Raw genomic sequence first — 22,451 nt, forward strand, 5'->3', positions numbered from 1 at the left:
CGCCCTCTACTCCGGGTTCCGGCCCAGGGACCCTAATGGCAGCAGCTATTGGCAGCCAACCTTTCACCGCCAGAGCTGCTACACTTCCCTGGGCCACTTCCCCACAGCTCTCCCGCTTCTTTCTCTTAATGCCTTCTTCACCCTTACCTTACGGCTCTGTAACAGTGCATAGACTCACCCGGCAGCACCTCCTGCTGGTCATCTCGCGGAATTAGCCTCCAGCCTCCAGAGCACCCTCTGTTAGCCGGTGTCTCACTTTGCCACTGGCCCCGTGTCCCTCCCGAACCCTGGGTGAACCTTTCACTGTGTGCTGCCCCCTGGCAGTACCCCCACTGTTTCTCCAGGTCTCCCCACTCAGGGGAACACCCACCCACTACCCCCACCTCACCGCAGTCATAGGCTACTGCCAGTCACCAATTCACCCCCACGCACTGGGGCAGACTAGAGTGTAAGCCACTCATCATAGGCAAGGTTGGGTCTGGACCTGCTGCCTCTACCTATCCAGTACTTGTCTTAGGCCCTCAGTTAGGCCCGCAGCCTGGGCGTTTTCCAGGCTGGAGCTCCCCAGCTCCTCTAGCCTTCCTCCAGCCCTACTCCACTCCCTGTACCCTGCTTGGCTCCCTAGCAGCCAGGCCCTTCTCTCTCTACAAGCAGAGAGAGTGTTTGGCAGCCTCTTACAGGAATCAGCTGAGCCTGATTGGGACGTGGCCCTAGCTGTTACTGCCTTCCCCAATCAGCCCAGGCTTTGCTTCACAGCCTCAGCCCTCTCCCAGGGCTGGCTTTAACCCTTCCAGGGCTGGAGCGGGCGACTACCCCACTACACCCCCCCCAAACCTCACCCTTGGGGATAGGAGGGCCTCTCGGCCTGGGCTCCCCAGAGTTGGCCCTCCAGGGCTGCCACTCTCCTCTCGGCCGCTTCCCAACCTCAGCCCATCTCCCGAGCGTGCACCTCCGCCTTCTGGCGAGCCAACTCCGCGGCCTCCAGGTGCACCCAGAGGTCGGGGTCCCCCAGGCCCTTCTCCTCCAGGGTCTCAGTCCATTTAGTTTGTTTTTCCTGGACCACCTGGACCCCAGCCTCGTGCTGGGCCCACTCTGTCTCGGTTTCCCACTCGGCGACTGGCTTAGCGACGGTCTGGATCCCCACCTCCTTCGGGGTCCCCGTCTTCTCTGCCTCGGCCTCTGTCGCCTTTAACGGGTCCAGTGCGGCCCCTTCCGGGCCTCCAGGCACCTCCTTCACCCAACCCTCAACTCCCGTGAGGGGGCAGTGCCTTCTACTGTGTCCTGGGATATGGCAGCACTTGCAGGCTCCCCGCCTCTTTGCAGCCTTGGCTCCTCGGTCCTTCTTAGGTCCCGCCCTTCCACCAGGGTGGACCTGGACCCTCCAACTTGGGCCTGGGCATGCTCACTGCATGTGGCCCTTCTGCCCAGAGGCCCAACATATTGGCAGCTGCCCAGGTTCCCTCACCCAGCGGACTGTCCCCGGGACTTGCCCCTGTCTCTCTCCTGGGTGAGGCGCCCAGCCCCCGCCCCAGTAGGGACAATCCCTCTTTATATGTCCTCGCCTTAAACAGGCATAACATGTCCGGCGCTCAGCCGCAGGCCTCCTGGTCCCGGCTCTCCACCTCTCCCATCCGTCTCTACCACTCCTCTGAAACTCCTTCCTGAGGAGGTTTACCAAGGCCCGCTGTTCCTGTACCAGCTGGCCCAACTCTTCCTGGAGGGCCTCTTGCACCTCCCACAATCCCTCCTGGGCCTCCCGGATTCCTTGCAGGTCATCAGCCCCCTTCCGCTAAGGTGCTGACACCGGGGCCCAGCCAGGGATAGCACCTGGGGTCTCGGCATAAAACACCAGCATACCCAGGATCCATCATCCCTCCTTGCAGCGGCAGTGTCCAGGCAATAGTCCCACAGTCCTTTTCCCTGCCCCTTGTATCAGGAGCGGACCGTCTCTGCCTGCATTCTCCACCACTAATGTAACGGGGCAGCGACTCACCCCTGCAGCGCCTCCTGTTGGTCGTCCTGGGAATTAGCTCTTCGACCCAGGAGTGCCCTTTTCAGGCTGGTGTCCCGCTTGCCACTAGGTCCCGAGTCCCTCTTCAACCCTGGTGCCCCTTTCAGAGCAGGGTGCTGCCTCCTGCAGTACCCCGCAGTCTGAAAGGGGCACCGGGGTGCTGCCCCATGCAGTCTGTAAACTAAACTACCCCAGAGTCTGAAAGGAGCACTGGGGTCCAACAGGGACTCGGGACCCAGCAGGAAGCGGGACGCTGGCCTGCAGAGGGTGCTCCTGGGTTGAAGAACTAATTCCCAGGATGACCGACAGGAGGCGCCGCAGGGGTGAGTCGCCGCCCTATTACAGGCTCCCTTCCAGTGGCTTGAGGGTGTCTTCATTACCCAGCCCTTCAGCTGCACTTTCTCTCCTCGGGCTCCCCTTTCCTCTCCCTGGCCTGACCGGAGTGAGCCCTTTTATAGTATCAGAGGGGCCTTAATTAGAGTCAGGTGTTCACATTAGCTTAACGGCCTCACCTGACTCTTTGCAGGTTAACTGGAGTCATGTGTCCACCCTAGCCTGGAGCAGTCCCCGCTCTGGTCAGTCAGGAAACAGAAAACTGCTTATCCAGTAGCCAGTATATCTGCCTTCTACTACTCTGCTGTACCCAACTGGCCTGGGTCTATCACATAGCATATTACATTTTAGAATTTCAGTTATGTGATGGCTTTCTGATTTCAGCCAATACTTAGATAAGGGGCATATAAAAGCACTACATAGGGTGATACATTAGATAAGTATATTGTGTCAAATTCTGAAGTAAATCCAAGTGAATATAAGCTGATGTAGCTTATTACTTCTAGCCTCCTTAGTGTGTTACACTAACCTAGATTCATACAATCATAGAATCATAGAATATCAGGGTTAAAAGAGACCTCAGGAGGTCATCTAGTCCAACCCCCTGCTCAAAGCAGGACCAGTCCCCAACTAAATCATTCCAGCCAGGGCTTTGTCGAGCTGACCTTAAAAACTTCTAAGGAAGGAGATTCACCACCTCCCTAGGTAACCCATTCCAGTGCTTCCAGTGCTTCACCACCCTCCTAGTGAACAAGTTTTTCCTAATATCCAACCTAAACCTCCCCCACTGCAACTTGACACCATTACTCCTTGTTCTGTCATCTGCTACCACTGAGAACAGTCTAGACCCATCCTCTTTGGAACCCCCTTTCAGGTAGTTGAAAGCAGCTATCAAATCCCACCTCATTCTTCTCTTCTGGAGACTAAACAATCCCAGTTCCCTCAGCCTCTCCTCATAAGTCATGTGCTCCAGCCCTCTAATCATTTTTGTTGCCCTCCGCTGGACTCTTTCCAATTTTTCCACATCCTTCTTGTAGTGTGGGGCCCAAAACTGGACACAGTACTCCAGATGAGGCCTCACCAATGTCGAATAGAGGGGAATGATAATCAAAGGCTGCTCCAGGGCCCAAGTGGAGGCCCATGTGAGCCTAGTCTGGGCAACATTTCATAAGCTTGGCCTGATACTGAATGTGTGGCAAAGTCGACCCTAAACCCAAGTCAGAGAATAGAGTTTATCAGCACTCTCCTGGATTCTGGTCAAGCCAGGGCTTTCCTTCCAGAGACTCGCTTTCTCACCATGGGTGCCATCAGAGGGGATCTCAGGTGATACCCCACTACTACAGCATGAAATTGCCTGAAGCTGCTTGAAGATATGGCCACATGTTCATATGTAGTGCAGCACGCCAGACTGTTGCTCTGTCCTCTTTAGGCTTGACTAACCTCGGTGTACAGACAGAATCGAGACCACCTAGACAAGGTGATCACACTCATTCCCCCAGTTATAGAGTCCCTCAGGTGGTGGTTTGACCCACAAGTGGGGTGTGCGGGATTGTTCTTCTCTGGACTCTAACCCTCGCTGTCTCTAGTAATGGACGCATTGGCAATGGGTTGGGGTCGCACTTAAGCAGACTCAGGGCGTCTGGTCCCAGCCAGAACTTTTGTTGCTCATCAACGTCAGGGAGCTAAAAGTGGTCTGCCTTGCTTGCCAGAGATTCCAGGCCCATCTGGAGGGCAGATGTGTATCGGAATTGACTGACAACACCACGGCACTGTTCTATTTAAACAGACAGGGTGGTGCTCACTTCTCTCCCCTGTACCAGAAAGCTCTCAAGCTGTGGGACTTCTGCATCACCCATTCAATACATCTAGAGGCATCATACTTTCCAGGTTCCCAGAACGAACTGGCCGATCGTCTCAGCAGGTCATTTTACAATCATGAGTGGTCCTTCTGCCTGGATGTTGTGATCAACATCTTCCAGTGTTGGGGGTTTCCTCAAATACATTTATTTGTGACAAAGAACAACAGGAAATGTCACCAGTTTTGCTCCTTCCTGAATCACAGCCCAGGCTCATTCGCAGACAGTTTTCTCCTCCCTTGGAAGGACCTATCTACTATACACTTTCCCACCCTTCCCGCTTGTACACAAAGTACTGCTCAAAGTCAGAAGGGAGTATCAATGATCTTAATAGCATCAGTGTGGCCTCACCAGCATTGGTTTACCACCTTTCTAGACCTGTCAGTGCACATGCCAATAACCCTGCCACTGGTCCCAGACTTGATCACCCAGGACCACAGCCACCTCCAGCATCCCAATCTGCAGTCTCTCCATCTCACAGCATGGAAACTCCATGGCTGAACCCCTCAGAGCTCACATGCTCAGACCCTGTTAGAGAGGTCCTTCTTAGCAGCAGGAAGCCATCCACTAGGGCCACCTATCTGGCCAAGTGGAAAAGGAACATGCCATTTGAGCATTACCAAAGCACTCCACCCTTACAGTCATCAATTCCCTTTATCCTGGACTATTTGCTGCATCTAAAACAGCAGGGTCTGCCGGTATCATCAATAAAAGTGCACCTGGACTCTATCTCAGCTTTCCACCTCAGTTTGGCTGGTCACTGAGTTTTCGCAAACCCCATGGTGGGCTGTTTCCTCAAGGGATTAGATAGAATGTACACTCAAGTAAAACAGCCAGCTCCCCCATGGGATCTTAACCTTGTGCTCTCTAGATTGATGGGACCTCCTTTCAAGCCCTTAGTAACAGCCTCCCTCCTCTACCTTTCCTGGAAATTAGCGTTCTTGGTAACTATAACTTCAGCCAGGTGGGCGTCTGAGCTTAGGGCCTTAACCCAGGAACCCCTGTACACAGTCTTCTTTAAGGACAAGATGCAGTTGCAACTGCACCCAGCCTTCCTCCCGAAGGTAGTTTCGCAATTCCATGTGAACCAGGACATTTTTCTTCCTGTTTTCTTTCCTAAGCCGCACACTAGCAACAGGGAACGTATGCTCCACTCCCTGGATATCAGACAAGCATTAGCATTCTACATTGAAAGAACAAAACCATTTCGAAAATCAACGCAACTCTTCACTGCAATTGCCAGGGGATTCCAGTCTCATTCCAAAGGATCTCTTCTTGTATCATGTCCTGTGTCTGGATGGGATGTGATTTGTCAAAGATACCTGCCCCCACACTGACAGCACACTACACAAGGTGCAGGCATCTTCAGCGGCGTTCCTGGCTCAAGTTCCTATCTGGATGGATTTGATTTAAATCAAATTGATTTAAATCATTAGTCAGGAAGACTTGATTTAATCATGGATTTCTACATAAAAGTGCATTCTTGTTGGTTGTTATAACCTTAATACATATTCTTCACAACTCAGAGATAGATGTAGGTTTCATTTTTAGAATGTACACACTATACATTTTTAAAGTAATTTCTATTGAAAACTTTTCAGATTAGTTTTACAGCTATATCAGAAAATGAATGATTGTTTGGTTATTTTATTTACCAAAGGTAATTGAAGCAGAGATTTATGAAGTCATTGGGAAGTGAACTATCTCCAATTCAACAGGTTAATCATTAATATTTGGAGGATTTTCTTGCCATGCTGTAATAGGAGGAGAACATCACCAGACAGACATTTAAATTGTTTTATTTAACTAAAACAACAAAGTTATATATTCTGGATTTTTAAAATATTTTAACAAAAGAAGCATATGAATTTTTTAATTTAGTAAAACATTCAAGTTTTTTAAAATCAGGTTTGTTTTTGTTAAAATTGTTTTTAAAATAATCAAATGAAATATTAAAAAAAAATAATTAAATCGACTGTCAGCCAGGTCAACATGAGAAACTTAAAATATTGGCTTCTGCAGCTAACTCAGTCATCTTCACCTTCATTTTCCTGTTTGTTCTAATCTGGAAAAGAAAAACAAGCTTTCCTGCTTTTTCAGGTCCCAAACGATTTCTCAATTTCGAATGAATTAGTCCAAAGGAAGAAAATATTCTTTCTACACTGGCGGAAGAAGCTAATAAGAAGCTACTGCTGTTAAAAGTGAGATTATCACTTCAGCAGTCTCTGAATCCAAGTGTTTACATGACTTCCACCAGTTCACTGGTGTGATTTTCTTTAAAACATCATCAGCAAACATATATTTTTTGAATGGTTCACCTTATCTCTGAAGTTCATTATAGTTGGCATTATGGAGGGATGATTGCTGGATGTCCATGTCATAGCCAACTCATCTTCTTCAGCAGTTAAGGTTTGACCCCGGTGCTGAGAATAATTTGCAAGAAAATGAGCTGAAGATAGTGCTTGTCCCATTTGTTTTTTTAATGCTTGTAATGTAACTCTGTCATTGCATATTTCTCTTTTTAAGATCTCACTCAGTTCCTTCCAAATTTCAACAGTGTCAGCAATAAAACAGCTATTTCCCTGCATTTTGTTCAAGGCTACAGAAATAGGCTTCAGGGTACTCAGCGTGTGTTCAACATTTCTCTTAAGCCCAATGTTGAGAACTTTGGCTGTGATAGTGCCATCTATTTTTTCACGATTTTGTTCACAAACTGTCATCAGATTAGGCCATAGATATAGTGCTCAAAACAGTCCACTACCGAGTTCCATCAGATGTCTTGTGGGAGAGTTAGCTTGGTTTCTCCCACTTTTATCAGAGCAGCTGCTGCAAAGTGGTTGTTACGGTAGTATTTTGCAATTTCAGCAACATTAGCCTTTATTTCTGGAATTCTGAAGTCTTTGATTAGGAGGTGCATCAAATGAGCACTGCAGCCGTAGGTTATTAACTTGGGACTCTCTTCTAAATAATTTCTTCTCATCTTGGGTATATTTGCAGCATTGTCTGTGACCAAGCTGCATACTAGACATTTAAATTTTTTTTCACAGTTTGTTATAGCTTTTACTGCTACCTCTTGTAAGTATTCTGCTGTGTATGCATTTCCTGATGTATCAATTGTTTCTGTAAGGAAGACATTCCCTTCTTCTGTTGTCATACAAGCACAAACAACAGGATCATTGTGGACATTGCTCCACCCATCAAGACTCAGGTTAACAATTTCACCCTCTAAACCTTTTGCATACTGCTCAATTTCTCTTTCATACACTTCATCCAGCAATTTGCCTGTGACATCTGCTCTGTTGGGTGGACTGTATCCTGGTCTTAATGACTGAACCATGTTAATGAAGTGTGGGTTCACAATCATACAAAAAGGAGAGTTTGTTGCATAAACAAACCGGGCAATTTTTTCATCAATTACCTCTTTTTGTAATCTGCTGGTTCTTATCACAAACTTATTGATGGTTGTTTCTGGATGATGGAATTTTATTTTTCTTTTTGCTACAGGTGAGACTGTGGCTCTGTGACATACGTGATGTGACTTAAACACTATAATTGGCAGATAACTCTGAAACTATAAAAAATGATGGTGATCTAGAAGGTGGATAATCTTCAGAATCCTATATGTTGAGGATGGATTCTCCTAAACAAATTAAGTCAATGTAGTTATTTAATTAGTATTACCATACTGCTCATTTAGTATTACTCATTTCATTCACTGACACTCAGTACTATTTAAAAGGTGAAAGTGTAAAAGGAAGATCTGCCTATTTCAGCTATTTATTTTTTATCTCAACTGCATCTAAAATGATAGTACCATAGAGTAACAACTGTATTTTTTGCTCAAACATGAGAATTTAAGAATAGACCAGAAGGAAGACAGGCAGTCCTTAAGAAAGAAGTATGAAATAAAAAAGTTTATCAGCCTGAAGATCCTGCATGTTCAGACGTGTTCGTTTCATCATCTTCAACATAGCTTCCTTCTGAGAAGGAACACTTCTCATGATGTTGATTCATTCAGGCAAGCGGGCCTTGCATTTCTTTGTTGCACTGTTTGTATTTTGCACGCATGCCTGTCTTACCCACAGGTAGAGGAACTTAATTAAAATATTCCCAAACTGGGTCTCTTTCACAGCCTGCTGCAATTTTAGATTTTTCCTTCTATTGAGAGAATGGTATGGTAGATCTCAAATCAATGAAGGCTACGCTCAGAAAGACCTCAAGACTTTTGGAATGTGCTGCTCTAACAGTTTCACTTTTGTTTCTACTGCCTGTCCCTCTCTTCTCCCATTTATCTCCAGACTTCTTCTCCTTGTCCAGATCTATTCTGCCCCCAATAATCTTCTATTCATTGAACTTTTTGAAACTTTGCACTTTTAAAGAGAGGTAAGTAATGTGCAGAGGGACAATAGGGTTTAGGTCTGTTATTTCTCACCTCTATATATTTATTTATTTAAAAACATTTTTTGCTGTTAACATTTTTTGCATGTTATCTCTGGAGACATAAATCCACAGTTTGAGAACTGCAAAACTAAGCATCTCTGATGGTATCTTCTAGACTGAGCACTGAGTCCCATTGGGTAGATAGAAAGTTTAACCTAAATCAGTGGTTCCCAAACTTGTTCCGCCACTTAAGCAGGGAAAGCCCCTGGTGGGCCGGGCTGGTTTGTGTACCTGCCGTGTCCACAGGTTCGGCCGATCGTAGCTCCCAGTGGCCAAAGTTTGCTGCTCCGGGCCAATGGGAGCTGCTGGAAGCAGCGGCTCGTGTCTGCAGGTTCAGCCGATCACAGCTCCCAGTGGCTGCGGTTCGCTGCTTCGGGGCAATGGGAGCTGCTGGAAGTGGCGGCTCAGCCTGCGCTGCTTCCAGCAGCTCCCATTGGCCCAGAGCAGTGAATCGCGGCCACTGGGAGCCGTGATTGGCCGAACCTGCGGACGCGGCAGTTAACAAACCGGCACGGCCTGCCAGGGGCTTTCCCTGCACAAGTGGCGGAACGAGTTTGGGAACCACTGACCTAAATAATCTGTACAGAAGCCCCTGGAACCTCGTAAAATTGGGTCCCTAATTCATGAACTATTGGAACTCATTTACAAAACTTTTCTTAAACATTACATAAATATATTGTCACATACTATAGAATTAGAATTTATAATCCCTGTTCTATGATGAGATATCTTTGAGCTATAATGTATTTTAATTAAAATGATCTTTAGATAGGTTTTTTTCCTCAAAAGGCATTTTATCAAAAAAATCTGATTTACATAAAAATCCAATTTTTTTTATTTTTTTTAAAAACATAATTGATTTTTATCCATCCTGGTTCCTGTCCAGGGCATCTGTAGGGCAGAGACATAGTCGTTGATCCATAGCTTTAGTTCGCATTACACCATTACACAGCAGACCAGAGATGATGCAGCTTTCGGCAGAGCGATCAGCGATTCCATAAACTCCGACCCCACCTCCTAGGTAAGGCTTGAGCGTCACCTATTTGGAATTGACATGAGCAAGCACCCGAAGAAGAAAAAACAGTTACCTACCTCTTGTAACTGTTGTTCTTCGAGATGTGTTGCTCATGTCCAAGACTTACCCGCCTCCCCTCTGTCAGAGTATCCAGCAAGAAGGAATTAGAGAGGTGGTGGACCGGCAGGGACCTATATGCACTGGCCTGGAGGCGCAACTCCAGGGGGCTGGCAGCTATCGCTAGGGGAAAAATCTTCCTACGACTGCACGTTTCACGCACACACCTACTTGGAATGGACATGAGCAACACATCTCGAAGTACAACAGTTACGAGAGGGAGGTAACAGTTTTTTTGGCCTGCATGACGTATTTAGATTCTGCAGAATCTCAGCTTTCATCTTTTTTTTTTTTTAAACAAAATCAAGTTTCTAGGGCTCGGGGTTTCAAGGAATACCTCCCAAATATGAATCAAGTGTAAACTTACACAATGATGTCTACCTGAGTCTGCAGACAGTCAGATAAAATTTCCTTGGGGTGTGAACTGTCTCACTCCCCTTGAAATGTCAGCACTAAAGCCCAATGATGACACATCAATGTCAACATTAACTATTTCACTGCTGGTCATTCTAGCAAATGGTACAGGAAAAGGTGTGGAAGAAGACCCCTCAAGGAGTTGGGAATTAGGAGTTGCTGCATGGAATGAATACAAAATGAAGAACAAAGGAGACTTTCAAATGTAGGGGAAAGGGGAGAGAAAAACATAGAAAGAAGGTTAAGGAAATAAGATAGAGGGCAGAAGTAGTGGTGACCTAAAGGGGAGCAGATTTTCTTACTGAGTGATGCTGAATATGATAGTAAGGGACCGAATAAATTAAAGTTAGGCTACTACATAAAGACTTGATATCTCTGAAAACTTCTTACTGACATCAATGGGAAATCTGCTGTGGATTGAGAGGATTGCAACAATACTGGAAATACTTCATATTTTGTATATAGCAGCAAAGGCTTTTGCACAGCAGGAACCAAACATTAAAAATCGAATCTATAATTTATCTCATTTTTTAAATAAATTAGTGTTTAAAGTAAAAGGTAGGCTTAACATTGAAAGGTTCTTTACTCCTGCATTTAAAAGTCAAAACTAAGTTTTAAAATATTTACTAAATACAGTGTTTAAGCAAAGTTAGATTTTTCCCATATGAAGATCCATTTCATCGTAAGGAATCCTTTGCAGCTGAGGAGCAGCAAAAGAAGGGAAGGAAAAGAGCTCCTGAGCACCATGGGAATGCTGTGCTTCTGCTCCAGTGCACAGAAATAATTGCAGTCTCTTTTTTAATATTTAGATGCATAGTTAAATTATTTCTGTAAAGTAAAAGATTATCAAATGTTTTTGTAATCAATTAACATGGCATCATAATTCTCAATTTGTTGCAGAAATCTGTGTCTTTCTATCAGTTGAAGTGGAGTGGGACAGGTCAGGTGGAAGCTTCTCTCTTGCCTTTTCCTGCACTCTGGGAAAGGTCAAAGGTTTAACTGAGGGAGCAGTCTGGCCATAAATATAAAAAGGACCATGCAGAGAGAGGTGGTAACTAGTTGGCCACAGAAAAGGAGATAGAAATGACATTCATTCAGAAAACCAGATGCTCCTTCTAATTATGAATTAGGCATCTATTTACATGATGGACTCAGTGCAGCCACACTTCTGAGTACAGTCACTCTCTCCGTTATAATGCTGAGAGATACTTACTTTCTTATCCTTTAAATATAGGAGTGTTATTCCTTATACTTAGAAACAGAGTAGGGAAGAAGGACACATCAGTAATATGGGACTTGAAATGGGACCATAGGAATTAACAAGTAAAGGCTTGCGTTACTTGATAGTAAAAGGTTATTTTTCCTTATAAAATGCATTACAATTATTTTTTTAAATCACTCCAATCATAGCAGTAAATAGCTGGAAACAACTAGAAAGAACACAAATGGCCAACAGTTGCAATTCAGTGAGAATTGCTAAGGGAAAGTATAGTCTTTTACACTGTGGTCTGAGTGAAATTAAACCCTGCTTTGAAATTCATGGTCTTTCCCTGCTCTTCACTTAAATGAAAATTATTTTACCCACTGGCAGTTGCAATACTAGCACTTACTGAATATCGAAATGAGTAATATTGTATAGTTAATGAAGTTTTATGTGACCTAAGCAGATGATTGGGAACTGAGAACTCCCAAGTTTTAATCCTGGCACTTACATTAACTTTCTCTATGGGTTTGGGACTTGCCCTCTCTGTCTGCATTTATTTATTTGTACAAGGGAGGATAATAATACTACAATCTTGCCTCATAACAGCATTATGTGAATTAGTTTTTTGTTTATAAAATACCATTCATGATTAAAAGTACTAAGTAATAAGATAGAAAGGATTCTGAAGAGGCAAACCTAAGCAATTTCTCTGTATTCTGGGACATGTTGGAAGACATCCTCACTCCAGAGAAGCCTGTGTGAGGAACACTTCATCAAAGAGGTCCTGGTGTCTTTATTTTTTGGTTCTCACTTGGTACTTGCTCCCTGGCCCCTGTTTCCCACCCCACGGATGATGCATTCCATATCATACTTTTCATTTCCTCCTAAAACCTTCCATTTTCATTCATTGCTCCACTACAGAGATTTCCTGACAGCCCCTGTTTTCTTCCTTCTGCTGCAGCTGTTTTCCTTCTCTACCTGAAGCTGATTTCTCTGTAGCTCCTTTTGAATCTATCTTCCCCTGCCCTACTTGATACAGTTTCTCTGTACTCCCCTTGACACCAACTCTCCCACCCCCAAACTTCATTTATTGATGGTTCCCATTAACTTCCTATTTCTTCTTCTGCTTTCTCTTTCTTGCTCCAAAAGTGACCTTTATTCCATTTTTGCTGTTTCCCTGCCTTACATCCCTTGACCATCTTCTGAGTTGGAACACAGGCAGCATTCTACCTTCATCATTCCCCTAACTCCTCGTTGTTTCTGGGAGCCATATATTTTCAGTTATAGTTGACTAATATTTGTATTGCTTGAATATTCAGCTGCCAATCTAGTTGCCAAACTAGTTGCTATCAGTTCTCTTAGCTATGTCCTACCACTCTCATATGGCTGAATGTTTGACTAGCACAAACGTCAAACAAAAATATTCTAAAATATTTGGGTCACCAATATTGCTGATATTTACATAATTTGGCAAATTAATAATTCAATTCACACTTCCCTAATAAACTGTCCCATTACATTATACCTATTCTAAGATGGCTTCCAGCTAAGCAACCTATTACTTTTAAAGTTTTATTAATTTTATAAGTAACTGCATAACTCTTAGTTATTCAAATTACCTCTCTATCTTCTGTGTCTCTGGGAAATCTTTATACTCTGTTTTATCTGAACTAACAAATACCATAAGTTTGGATGGTGTCATCTGCTATTTCGTTCTTTCTTGCTCCGCTCCTCATCAGCGGAAAACCTTAGCATTGTGTATAATTTCAGAGCCCTTGACTATTAAAAATGTTCTGTCTCAGTGGTACACTTTACATTCCTTCAGTACAACACTCTTCCTTGCTACACAAAATAGTCATCAGTTCTACATTCACTCTTTCTCCACCTCTCCCCTAAAAGCAAAACAGAAAAACTCCATGAATTCCATACTCTCCCCCTTCCCAAATTCATTAGTCCTTCTACCACCATCACCCTCTGGACCAGTTCACCATACTGCTCTCTCTCCAGTACTTCATTGAGGATCCTCTAAACATCTCTCCTACATGACATCCTTTGCTCACTGCAGCAATAGCAGTGAAGGCAAGTTGTTCTGTGGGCTGTGGCTGTGGAGTAGATGATCAGGTGGGGAATGGGTTTCTTTTGATGGTGGACTGCATGGCCATATGAGGAACAGATCCTCTTTGGTCATGAAGTAGGCAATTCTCCTTGAACTACTGAAGATCTTTCTTAGCTGGGGCAAAAGAGTGGGAGTGGGGCTGGGAGGAAAAGTCTCTCTTGGCTTATGAGTGGATGAACAGGGCTTTAGGCTCCTCCGTAGTAAGAACTCCACAGACTCTAGGCTAGGAGAGGGGCTGGGTAGGCACCAGTGGGGAGACTGGTGGACTAGAGTGGCTATAGTCACTTTAGTGGCAACTTGGCCCCATCTCTTCCTGGTGTGCTGCTGGTATGACTGATGGGAAGGGTTTGTGAGAACTGCATGGTGTATGATGAACTGCAGGTTGGCACCTGTGCTAAATGAAGGGGTGGGGGATAGCTCCCTTTTTTGGACACCCACCCAGCCAGTTAGTTATAAAATTCCTCTTAGTAGCTTTTTCCTACTTGCTTTACCTGTAAAAGGTTAACAAGCCCAGAGGTAAAAGGAAAGGAGTGGACACCTGACCAAAGACCCAGTGGGAGGGCTAGAACTTTTTAAAATTGGGAAAAAACTTCCCTTTGTCTGTGTGTTGTGGTTCTCCAGATCAGAGGGGAACAGGGCAGCAGTTATGTTGTGAGAAGCTTTAAGCCAGGTATGAAAACCCATCAGATCATACCTAGAGATTGCTTATCTGAAACTGCAGATATGTAAGTAAGGCCTGGTCTACACTAGGACTTTAAATTGAATTTAGCAGCGTTAATTCGAATTAACCGCTCAACCGTCCACACCAGGAAGCTGTTTAATTCGACCTAGAGGGCTCTTTAGTTCGAATTCGGTACTCCACCCCGACGAGGGGAGTAGCGCTAAATTCGACATGGCTATCTCGAATTAGGCTAGGTGTGGATGCAAATCGAACTTAGTAGCTCCGGGAGCTATCCCACAGTGCACCACTCTGTTGACGCTCTGGACAGCAGTCCAAGCTTGGATTCTCTGACCAGCCACACAGGAAACGACCCGGGAAAATTTGAATTCCTTTTCCTGCCTGGGCACTTTGAATCTGATGTCCTGGTTGGACATCGGGGCGAGCTCAGCAGCACCTGCAACGATGCAGAGCTCTCCAGCAGAGGAGTCCATGCAATCCCATAATAGAAAGAGGTCCCCAGCATGGACAGACCAGGAAGTCCTGGATCTGATCGCTGTGTGGGGTGATGAGTCTGTGCTTTCGGAGCTGCGCTCCAACAAACAGAATGCAAAGACCTACGAGAAGGTCTCCAAAGCCATGGCACTCAGAGGATACAGCCGGGATACAACACAGTGCCGCGTGAAAATCAAGGACCTGAGACAAGGCTACCAAAAAGTCAGAGCGGCAAACGGACGCTCCGGAGCCCAGCCCCAGACATGCCGCTTTTACGAGGCACTGCATGCCATTCTAGGTGGGTCTGCCACCACTGCCCCACCAGTGACCGTGGACTCTGAGGATGGCATAGTGTCGACGGGCAGTTCCTCGGCGATGTTCGCCGATGGGGAAGATGAGGAAGGGTTTGTGGAGGACGACGCAGGCGACAGCGCTTACAATACCGCTTTCCCCGACAGCCAGGATCTCTTCATCACCCTCACAGAGATCCCCTACCAACCCTCCCCGGCCGTTAACCCGGACTCAGAATCAGGGGAAGGATCAGTCGGTAAGTGCTATAAACATGGAAACATTTAAAAACAGGAATAAAAACTATATAAAAACTATATGAAAAGTTTTCCATATAAAACTATATAAAAAGAAGGTCCACACATATAGGGATGGAACAGAAATCCTCCTGGGACAGTTCCACGAAGCTCTCGTAGAGGTGCTCGAAAAGCCTCCGCAGGAGGTTCCTGGGGAGAGGTGCCTTATTTGGTGCTCCGTGGAAGCACACTCTTCCGCGCCAGGCCATCCTAACGTACAGCGGAATCATTGCCTCCACCAGCATTGCAGCATACGGTCCTGGTCTGTGCAGGGATTCTCGCAGCATCCTCTCTCTCTCTCTCTCCGAGTGACCCGCCTCAGGGTAATCTCGTTCGGCGACTGCTGCATCTAATTAGGGCAATTAGTGTACTGTTACTATTGTGAATGCTTGACTTTTACTTTGCATAGCAATGACCTTCGTTTAACAGCCACGTGTTGGAGGCCGCAGAGGAAAAGCATACAGTGATCTTTCCCGGGCACAGCCGCGAGGGGCTGGAACAGGGTCAGACTTTATGCTTTACAGATTGCCTTCAGCGGGAGGGCACAGCTATCCATTAACTGTTAAGCAGCCTATAGTGTAGGGCTTACCAGGCCTGGCTGCTACACGGATTCAGCTGTACCGCCCCGCTTGTCCGATCTCCTGTGCAAGACCGCAGCCAATGAAAGCGTATTCTGAAATCTCGAACTTGTCCTGAGAGCTCGTGAGACTAGGTGCCCTGTATGGTCTTGTTCACAGAAACTGAGTAGACTGTGTTCAGTGTTCGCAAACATGTATCTTTTCAAGGAAATCACTTCCTTTTTCCCATCACACAGCTGCGGCTCTTTCACGAACTGCCCCGGCATCCCCCTCACAGAGGCTGGCGCAGATTAGGCGGCGAAAGAAAAAGACTAGGGACGACATGTTCTCGGAACTGATGGCCTGCTCCAGAGCCGAGGCGGCCGAGCAGAGACAGTGGAGGGAGACCCTATGTCAGCACCAGCGCTCACACAGCGAACGGGAGGACAGGTGGCGGCAGGAAGACCAGCAGGCGACTCAAACGCTGCTTGGGCTAATGAGGGAGCAAACGGACATGCTCCAGCGCCTTGTAGATGTTCTGCAGGACTGCAGGCAGGAGGAGAGAGCCCCCCTGCACTGTATCTGCAACCGCCATCCCCCGCCACAAAGTCCTGTCCCCCCCTCACCCAAAGTAACAAGAAGGAGGGGCGCTAGGGGCCGTGAAAACTGTCACTGCACCCCAGCAGAGCGCTCATGTACCACACAGCTCTCATGCCATAAATTTTGAGAAGTGCTTCCCTTCCTGGATCACCCAGTCCCAAATCCAAGTTTCATCCCCCCACTGTGTAGTTGAGTATTAAAAGTAGTTTGTTGTTATTCACTGTTTCCGTCACGTTTTTCTTGTCAGAAGACTTTGTGTGAAGGGGGGAGGGGTTTTTTAATTGCATAGGACAGCCTCCATTACCAGGGTACAGACTTGGGGGCAGGATCAACAGCAGGACACACACAGACTGCAGTCACTAGGCACCAGGGTCAGTCTGTGAGGTGTATGCTGCCCCAGGGTCCTAGCGCCTGACATCCACAAATGGCAAGGCAGGCTGCCCTTACCATGCCCTTCCACCCTAGCCACGAGCCTCTCTGATGCCCTGAGCCCCAGCAAGAGCCCTCATCCACGGATACATACTCACCCTTCCCACACACCCCTCACCCCTTCCTACGCCCCAACCCCCAGCCCAGAGCCTGCATCCAAACTCCGTCCCAAAGACGGCACCCCTCACCCCTTCCTGCAAACCCACCCCTTCCTGCACACCCACCTGCAACTGTCCTCCCCCCAGAGACCGCTGTAGGAGCAGGAGCCTGTCATTCCTCTAGTGAAGAAGCGGTCTGTACATCAGTGCACACCGTACCCACCACAGTCCGCGTCCATGTTTCAACCCTTGAACAGGAATTCATAATTAAAGAAAACTTTATTAATAATCAGTGTTCCATTAAAGTTATTTTAAAACGTGTGTTGGAAGGGGAGAAACCTGGAGAACGGGGTATGTAACCGCAGATCGAAGTCAACAGTCCCTGAAACAGGCTCAGGTTCAGCTTCTCTGTAAATCAACTGGAGAGTCATAGGTTACCCTGCTCTCCGAGGAACCTATCTTTCCAATCCTCCCGGATGCACAGCGCTTCCCGCTGGGATCTTCTATCGGCACGGCTGTCTGGCTGAGCGTAATCAGCAGCCAGGCGATTTGCCTCAACCTCCCATCCCGCCATAAAGGTCTCCCCCTTGCTCTCACAGAGATTGTGGAGCACACAGCAAGCAGCAATAACAACGGGGATATTTTTTTCGCTGAGGTCCGAGCGAGTGAGTAAGCTCCTCCATCTCCCCTTGAGACGTCCGAAAGCACACTCCACCACCATTCTGCACTTGCTCAGCCGGTAGTTGAAGAGCTCCTTCTCACTGTCCAAGGCGCCTGTATAGGGCTTCATGAGCCAGGGCATTAGCGGGTAGGCTGGGTCCCCGAGGATCACTGTAGGCATCTGCACATCCCCAACCGTTATTTTGTGGTCCGGGAAGAAACTACCTGCCTGGAGGCGTTTAAACAGACCAGAGTTCCTGAACACACGCGCGTCATGAACCTTGCCCGGCCACCCGACGTAGATGTTGGTAAAACGTCCCCTATGGTCCACCAGTGCTTGCAGCACCATAGAAAAGTAGCGCTTTCGGTTAATGTACTCGCTGGCCTGGTGGGCCGGTCCCAGGATAGGGATGTGAGTCCCATCTATAGCCCCACCGCAGTTTGGGAATCCCATCGCGCCGAAGCCATCTATGACGACCTGGACGTTTCCCAGGGTCACTACCTTTGAGAACAGTTGCTCAACGATTGCGTGGGCTACTTGAATCACAGCAAGCCCTACGGTAGATTTGCCCACGCCAAAGTGGTTCGCTACTGACCGGTAGCTGTCTGGCGTTGCAAGTTTCCAGAGGGCTATGGCCACTCGCTTCTGCACAGTCAGGGCTGCTCACATCCGGGTGTCCTGGCGCTTCAGGGCAGGGGACAGCAAGTCACAGAGTTCAAGGAAAGTGCCCTTACGCATCCTGAAGTTTCGCAGCCACTGTGATTCATCCCAGACCTGCAGCACTATGCGGTCCCACCAGTCCGTGCTTGTTTCCCGGGCCCAGAATTGCCGTTCCACACCATGAACTTGACCCATTGCCACCATGATCTCCACTGCGCGGCGTACCCTGCTTTGTGAGAGGTCTGCGCCACTCTGTGACTTCCTGTCCTCACCGCGCTGACGGAGCCTCCTCGCCCGATTTCTCAGCAGCTGACTGTGGAAGAGGTGGACGATAAGGTGCGAGGAGTTGACAACGGCCATAAGTGCAGCGATGATCGCAGCGGGCTCCATGCTCGCAGTGCTGTGGCGTCCGAGCTGTAACCGACCAGAGAAGGGCGCGAACAGATTTCCCGCTGGCGCTTTCAAGGAGAGAGGGCGGGAGTGACGGTTCAATGATGACAGTTACCCAAAACCACCCTCGACTCATTTTTTCTCCCAGCAGGCATTGGGGGCTCTACCCAGCATTCCAATGGGCAGCGGGGAGTGCGGGAACTGTGGGATAGCTTCCCACAGTGCACCGCTTCCAAAGTCGACGCTGGCCCCGTTACTGTGGACTCAGACAGTCGAATTAGTGTATTTAGTGTGGATACACAAATTTGACTTCATAAGGTCGATTCCACAAATTCGAATTAAGTAGATTCGAAATAGTCTTGTAGTGTAGACGTACCCTAATTCTCATTTGCACCAGGCAACTTTTCCAAAAAATTTCCTTCTGTTGATTAATCTGCCTCAGGGCCATCACTCCTAGCAACAGTGGGAGCTTTAGTGTGAATGGGCTCTGGCATTTTAACCATTGTGTCATCTGACCCTGCACAGAGCAGGTCTTATCAACCCAATTAAACTTTTTACATAATATGGCTTGAACTTCAGCCCACATTACAGATAAGAACATGTTAGGTTCTTAAGAGCTAGTAGAAAAAGATTTAATTTGGTTACTGTGGCACTGCACACAGGTACCAGCTTAATGGGTGTAGGTACTGTGCAGGATTACCATAGTATTAGAGGATGAGAATCCTCTAGACTGGAAATCCATGGTGTTAGAAGATTTTACTAAATTTAGAGTGCCAAATAAGTTTCAAAGGTAATAGTTTCAGAGTGCTACTATGGCTTCTGTGTCAAATGTTATTAACTAGAGGATAGCATCTTTGTCACATACTGAATAACATATCCTGCCACTGTTTGAGTTGGCAGTTCCAAAGAGAGTTGAAATCATGAGAATGGAACAGTTTTAAATGGTGATCAGCTTTGGCAGCCTTTCCTGTAATGCTGTAATGATAGTCTGTAACTACACATAAAGGGTAGTTCTATGTATTCTGTTCTTTTGATAATACTATTAGAAAGCATCTGTTTATTTTTTGTCACCTGAGATCCACATGTTTGGGAGGGATTACTTCTTATAAATTTTAACTTGTGTATGCATTGTTGTTTTAGGGGAAGCCTTTTAGACTCAGGAAAACTTTCTAAGCTGTGTTATTTATATGGTGCTAATTGTTGAAATGGATCTTTAAGGGCCCACAGCTGGGCAGATTGTTACCTGTACCAATGAAAATTCACATTCAATTTGCGCAATGCACAGCAGTTTATTTGAGAAAGAATCACACAAGCAGTAAAAGGTTATATAATACTGTACATCTTCCTAATAAGCCTCAATTCCCCAAGTGTAAACCCTCAGTAATTGTGTTGGCCTTACACAGTATCCTGATTGTCAAACAAAGCAGATATAGCTACCGGTTCTAGATGGAGACTTCTTTTCTTCTCTTCTCTTACCCTTTCAGGTACTTGGTCTGTCAAACATCCCCTGAAGCAGGGTATTGGTTACCCTAAGGCCCTCTGGTTCAAAAGTCTACAAAAGTCACTCATAGCAGGATGTTGGCTACCCTGAGACCCTCTACCTCACAGCATCACAGACCTCTCTAGATATTAATTGGGGAACTAACTAACTCTGCTTAGCATTTATACCTCTTGTTCTCAAAGGAGTCACATGTTGCAGAAATATGCCCTGTTGGATGTTCCATTACTGTGGTTTTTTTGTAATTAATATTTTAGAAGAGACTGCAAAATGGACAGAGACCAAAGATCAGTTGACATTTACCCTCTCATTAATCATTCACTTGAGCTCTTGGTGTGGTACCATCCTAAAGGATCATTTTGACCCAGGTCAGCCTGTACCAAGCTCCTGTGTCTTCTACATATTTACTTTTGTGACCTGGCCATCAGCTGATATATTTCAAAGTCCCATGTTGAAACACACACACAGATAGAGTCTCTGATTAACGAATTCCAGCACTTTCAGTAAATTTCCATACAAACTATCTGATGCTAAGACAACCCTGCTCTTAGCATCCTCTAGCAAATTTAGACATACCCAGCCATACCAAACTCATGTTCACCACATTGATTCATATCAAACACAACAATTCACAATAATAATTTGGCACCATCCCAACACTAATCACCATAGTTTCTACGTGCTGACGTCAATGCATATTATAATTAAAATATAAACACTATATCTTTTATTATATCTGGCACTCTAGTGACAGCACATTTTAAAATTGCCTAAACCGTTCTATTATAAACCCCCATTTTCAGTTGCTAATGAAGGTCAGCATTTTTCATCTTTTGGCCTGTACCGAGGTGAAATATATTTGGTAAGTTTCAGCAAAAACAGGTTAGCCATTTTTCAGAATGAAGACAGTGGTGAAAGATACACATTTCCTATTATTAAAAAGCATAAATAAATTGTGCCACCATTTTTAACATGATTACCTCCAAAGTGTGCTTAGGGTAGTAATTGACGTTTGATAGGGAATACTTAGGAAGGAAGATTGCCTTCAATGTCCTGGTGTAAATCTAATTGTGTTTGGCAAAGATATGAGGGTTTGAAAATTGTAGTTTGCCTACCTGCAGTAGTTTTATAAAAATTATAGCACTTTTTAACAACTGTCTTCCAATGGTATAAATGAAAGAGGGCTGTACAGTGCTTCTGTGAGTAGATAATTTAGGACCATTAAAAAAAAATCTATTGAGTCCTGCCTGATTCATTGGGAGTGAGTTTTGTGCCTCATAGCCAAATGCCCCAGTGGGCCATTCTGGTTGCTGCTGATTGCTAAAGTGTAGCAATGCTGCTTCCTTAGCTATGCACAGAAATACCTTACACTCTCTCAGCTGGCCAAATAAGACAGATTTTCAACCCATTTATACCACTGGACCCTATTTTGCAAAATAAATAAATTACTCAGTGTTAAGGTTGGGTTTTAGTTGCACAAAAGTCATGATGTTCAGAGTGAATTTCCCAAAGCATCCTACTCTGTTTCCTTGCATGTATGCCTTTTATTAAACGATTACACAATACTGAAACAATGTGATATACTAGTTCGCAAATCAGACCTTAAAATGGAAAGAAAGTGATTTTTTTCTCTAGTCCTCCTCCAGTTGGACTGCATAAGTAAATTGAATACTATTTTTAAAATATATATACATACATGAATATTTTTTGTTGCTCTATATGTGTTGTTTAATCATGTAACAAAAGAACCTGCTGAAATTATATGGGTGGGAACCTTAACTCTAAATTTCCCAACTTTTGTGACATTAACTCACTCATCCCATTGCATCAACATAGTGGCCCAGATCCTCAGCTGATATACACTGGGGTAGCTCCATTGAAGTTAGTGGAGCCAGCTAATTTATACCATATGAGGCGCTTGATCCTATGTTTTTGGTTGTTTTTGTTATTTATTTTTATATTTAAAAGGATTATCTGTGTTGAAAACCAACAGTATTTGAAGGATAACATGCACCTTAGTGGTTCAAGTGTCATTGTTCCTGTGTGTGCATGTAGAGTAGATAGATGTACTAACAGTTGTTCCATCTGCCTTTCTCTTTCATAGACATTTGGGCCTGGATCTAGTTCCTCGGAAGGACTTTGAGGTGGTGGATTCAGATCAGATCAGCATCTCAGATCTTTATAAAATGGTAAGAAGCCTCGGGTGAAAGTCCTTTGTTTGTGGGGAAGAGATTTTACTTTCCTTATTTATGTTGCTTGTTTGGAGGGAGGGGGTGAACTAAATCTTTTTTTATTGTTTTCAACATTACTAATAT

At 45.6% G+C, this 22,451-nt stretch overlaps 1 protein-coding gene across 1 annotated transcript in view; it reads left to right on the forward strand.

Moving 5' to 3' along the window:
• Positions 1 to 22,451, forward strand: part of DOCK3 (dedicator of cytokinesis 3) — a 641,328-nt gene that overhangs the window by 275,656 nt on the left and 343,221 nt on the right. Inside the window, exon 7 of the mRNA XM_045024316.1 lies at positions 22,241 to 22,325. Coding sequence (XP_044880251.1) covers positions 22,241 to 22,325 — 85 coding nt within the window. The remainder of the gene's footprint in view (positions 1 to 22,240; positions 22,326 to 22,451) is intronic.

Source organism: Mauremys mutica, chromosome 7, assembly GCF_020497125.1.
Source record: "Mauremys mutica isolate MM-2020 ecotype Southern chromosome 7, ASM2049712v1, whole genome shotgun sequence".
Classification (NCBI taxonomy): Eukaryota; Metazoa; Chordata; order Testudines; family Geoemydidae; genus Mauremys; species Mauremys mutica.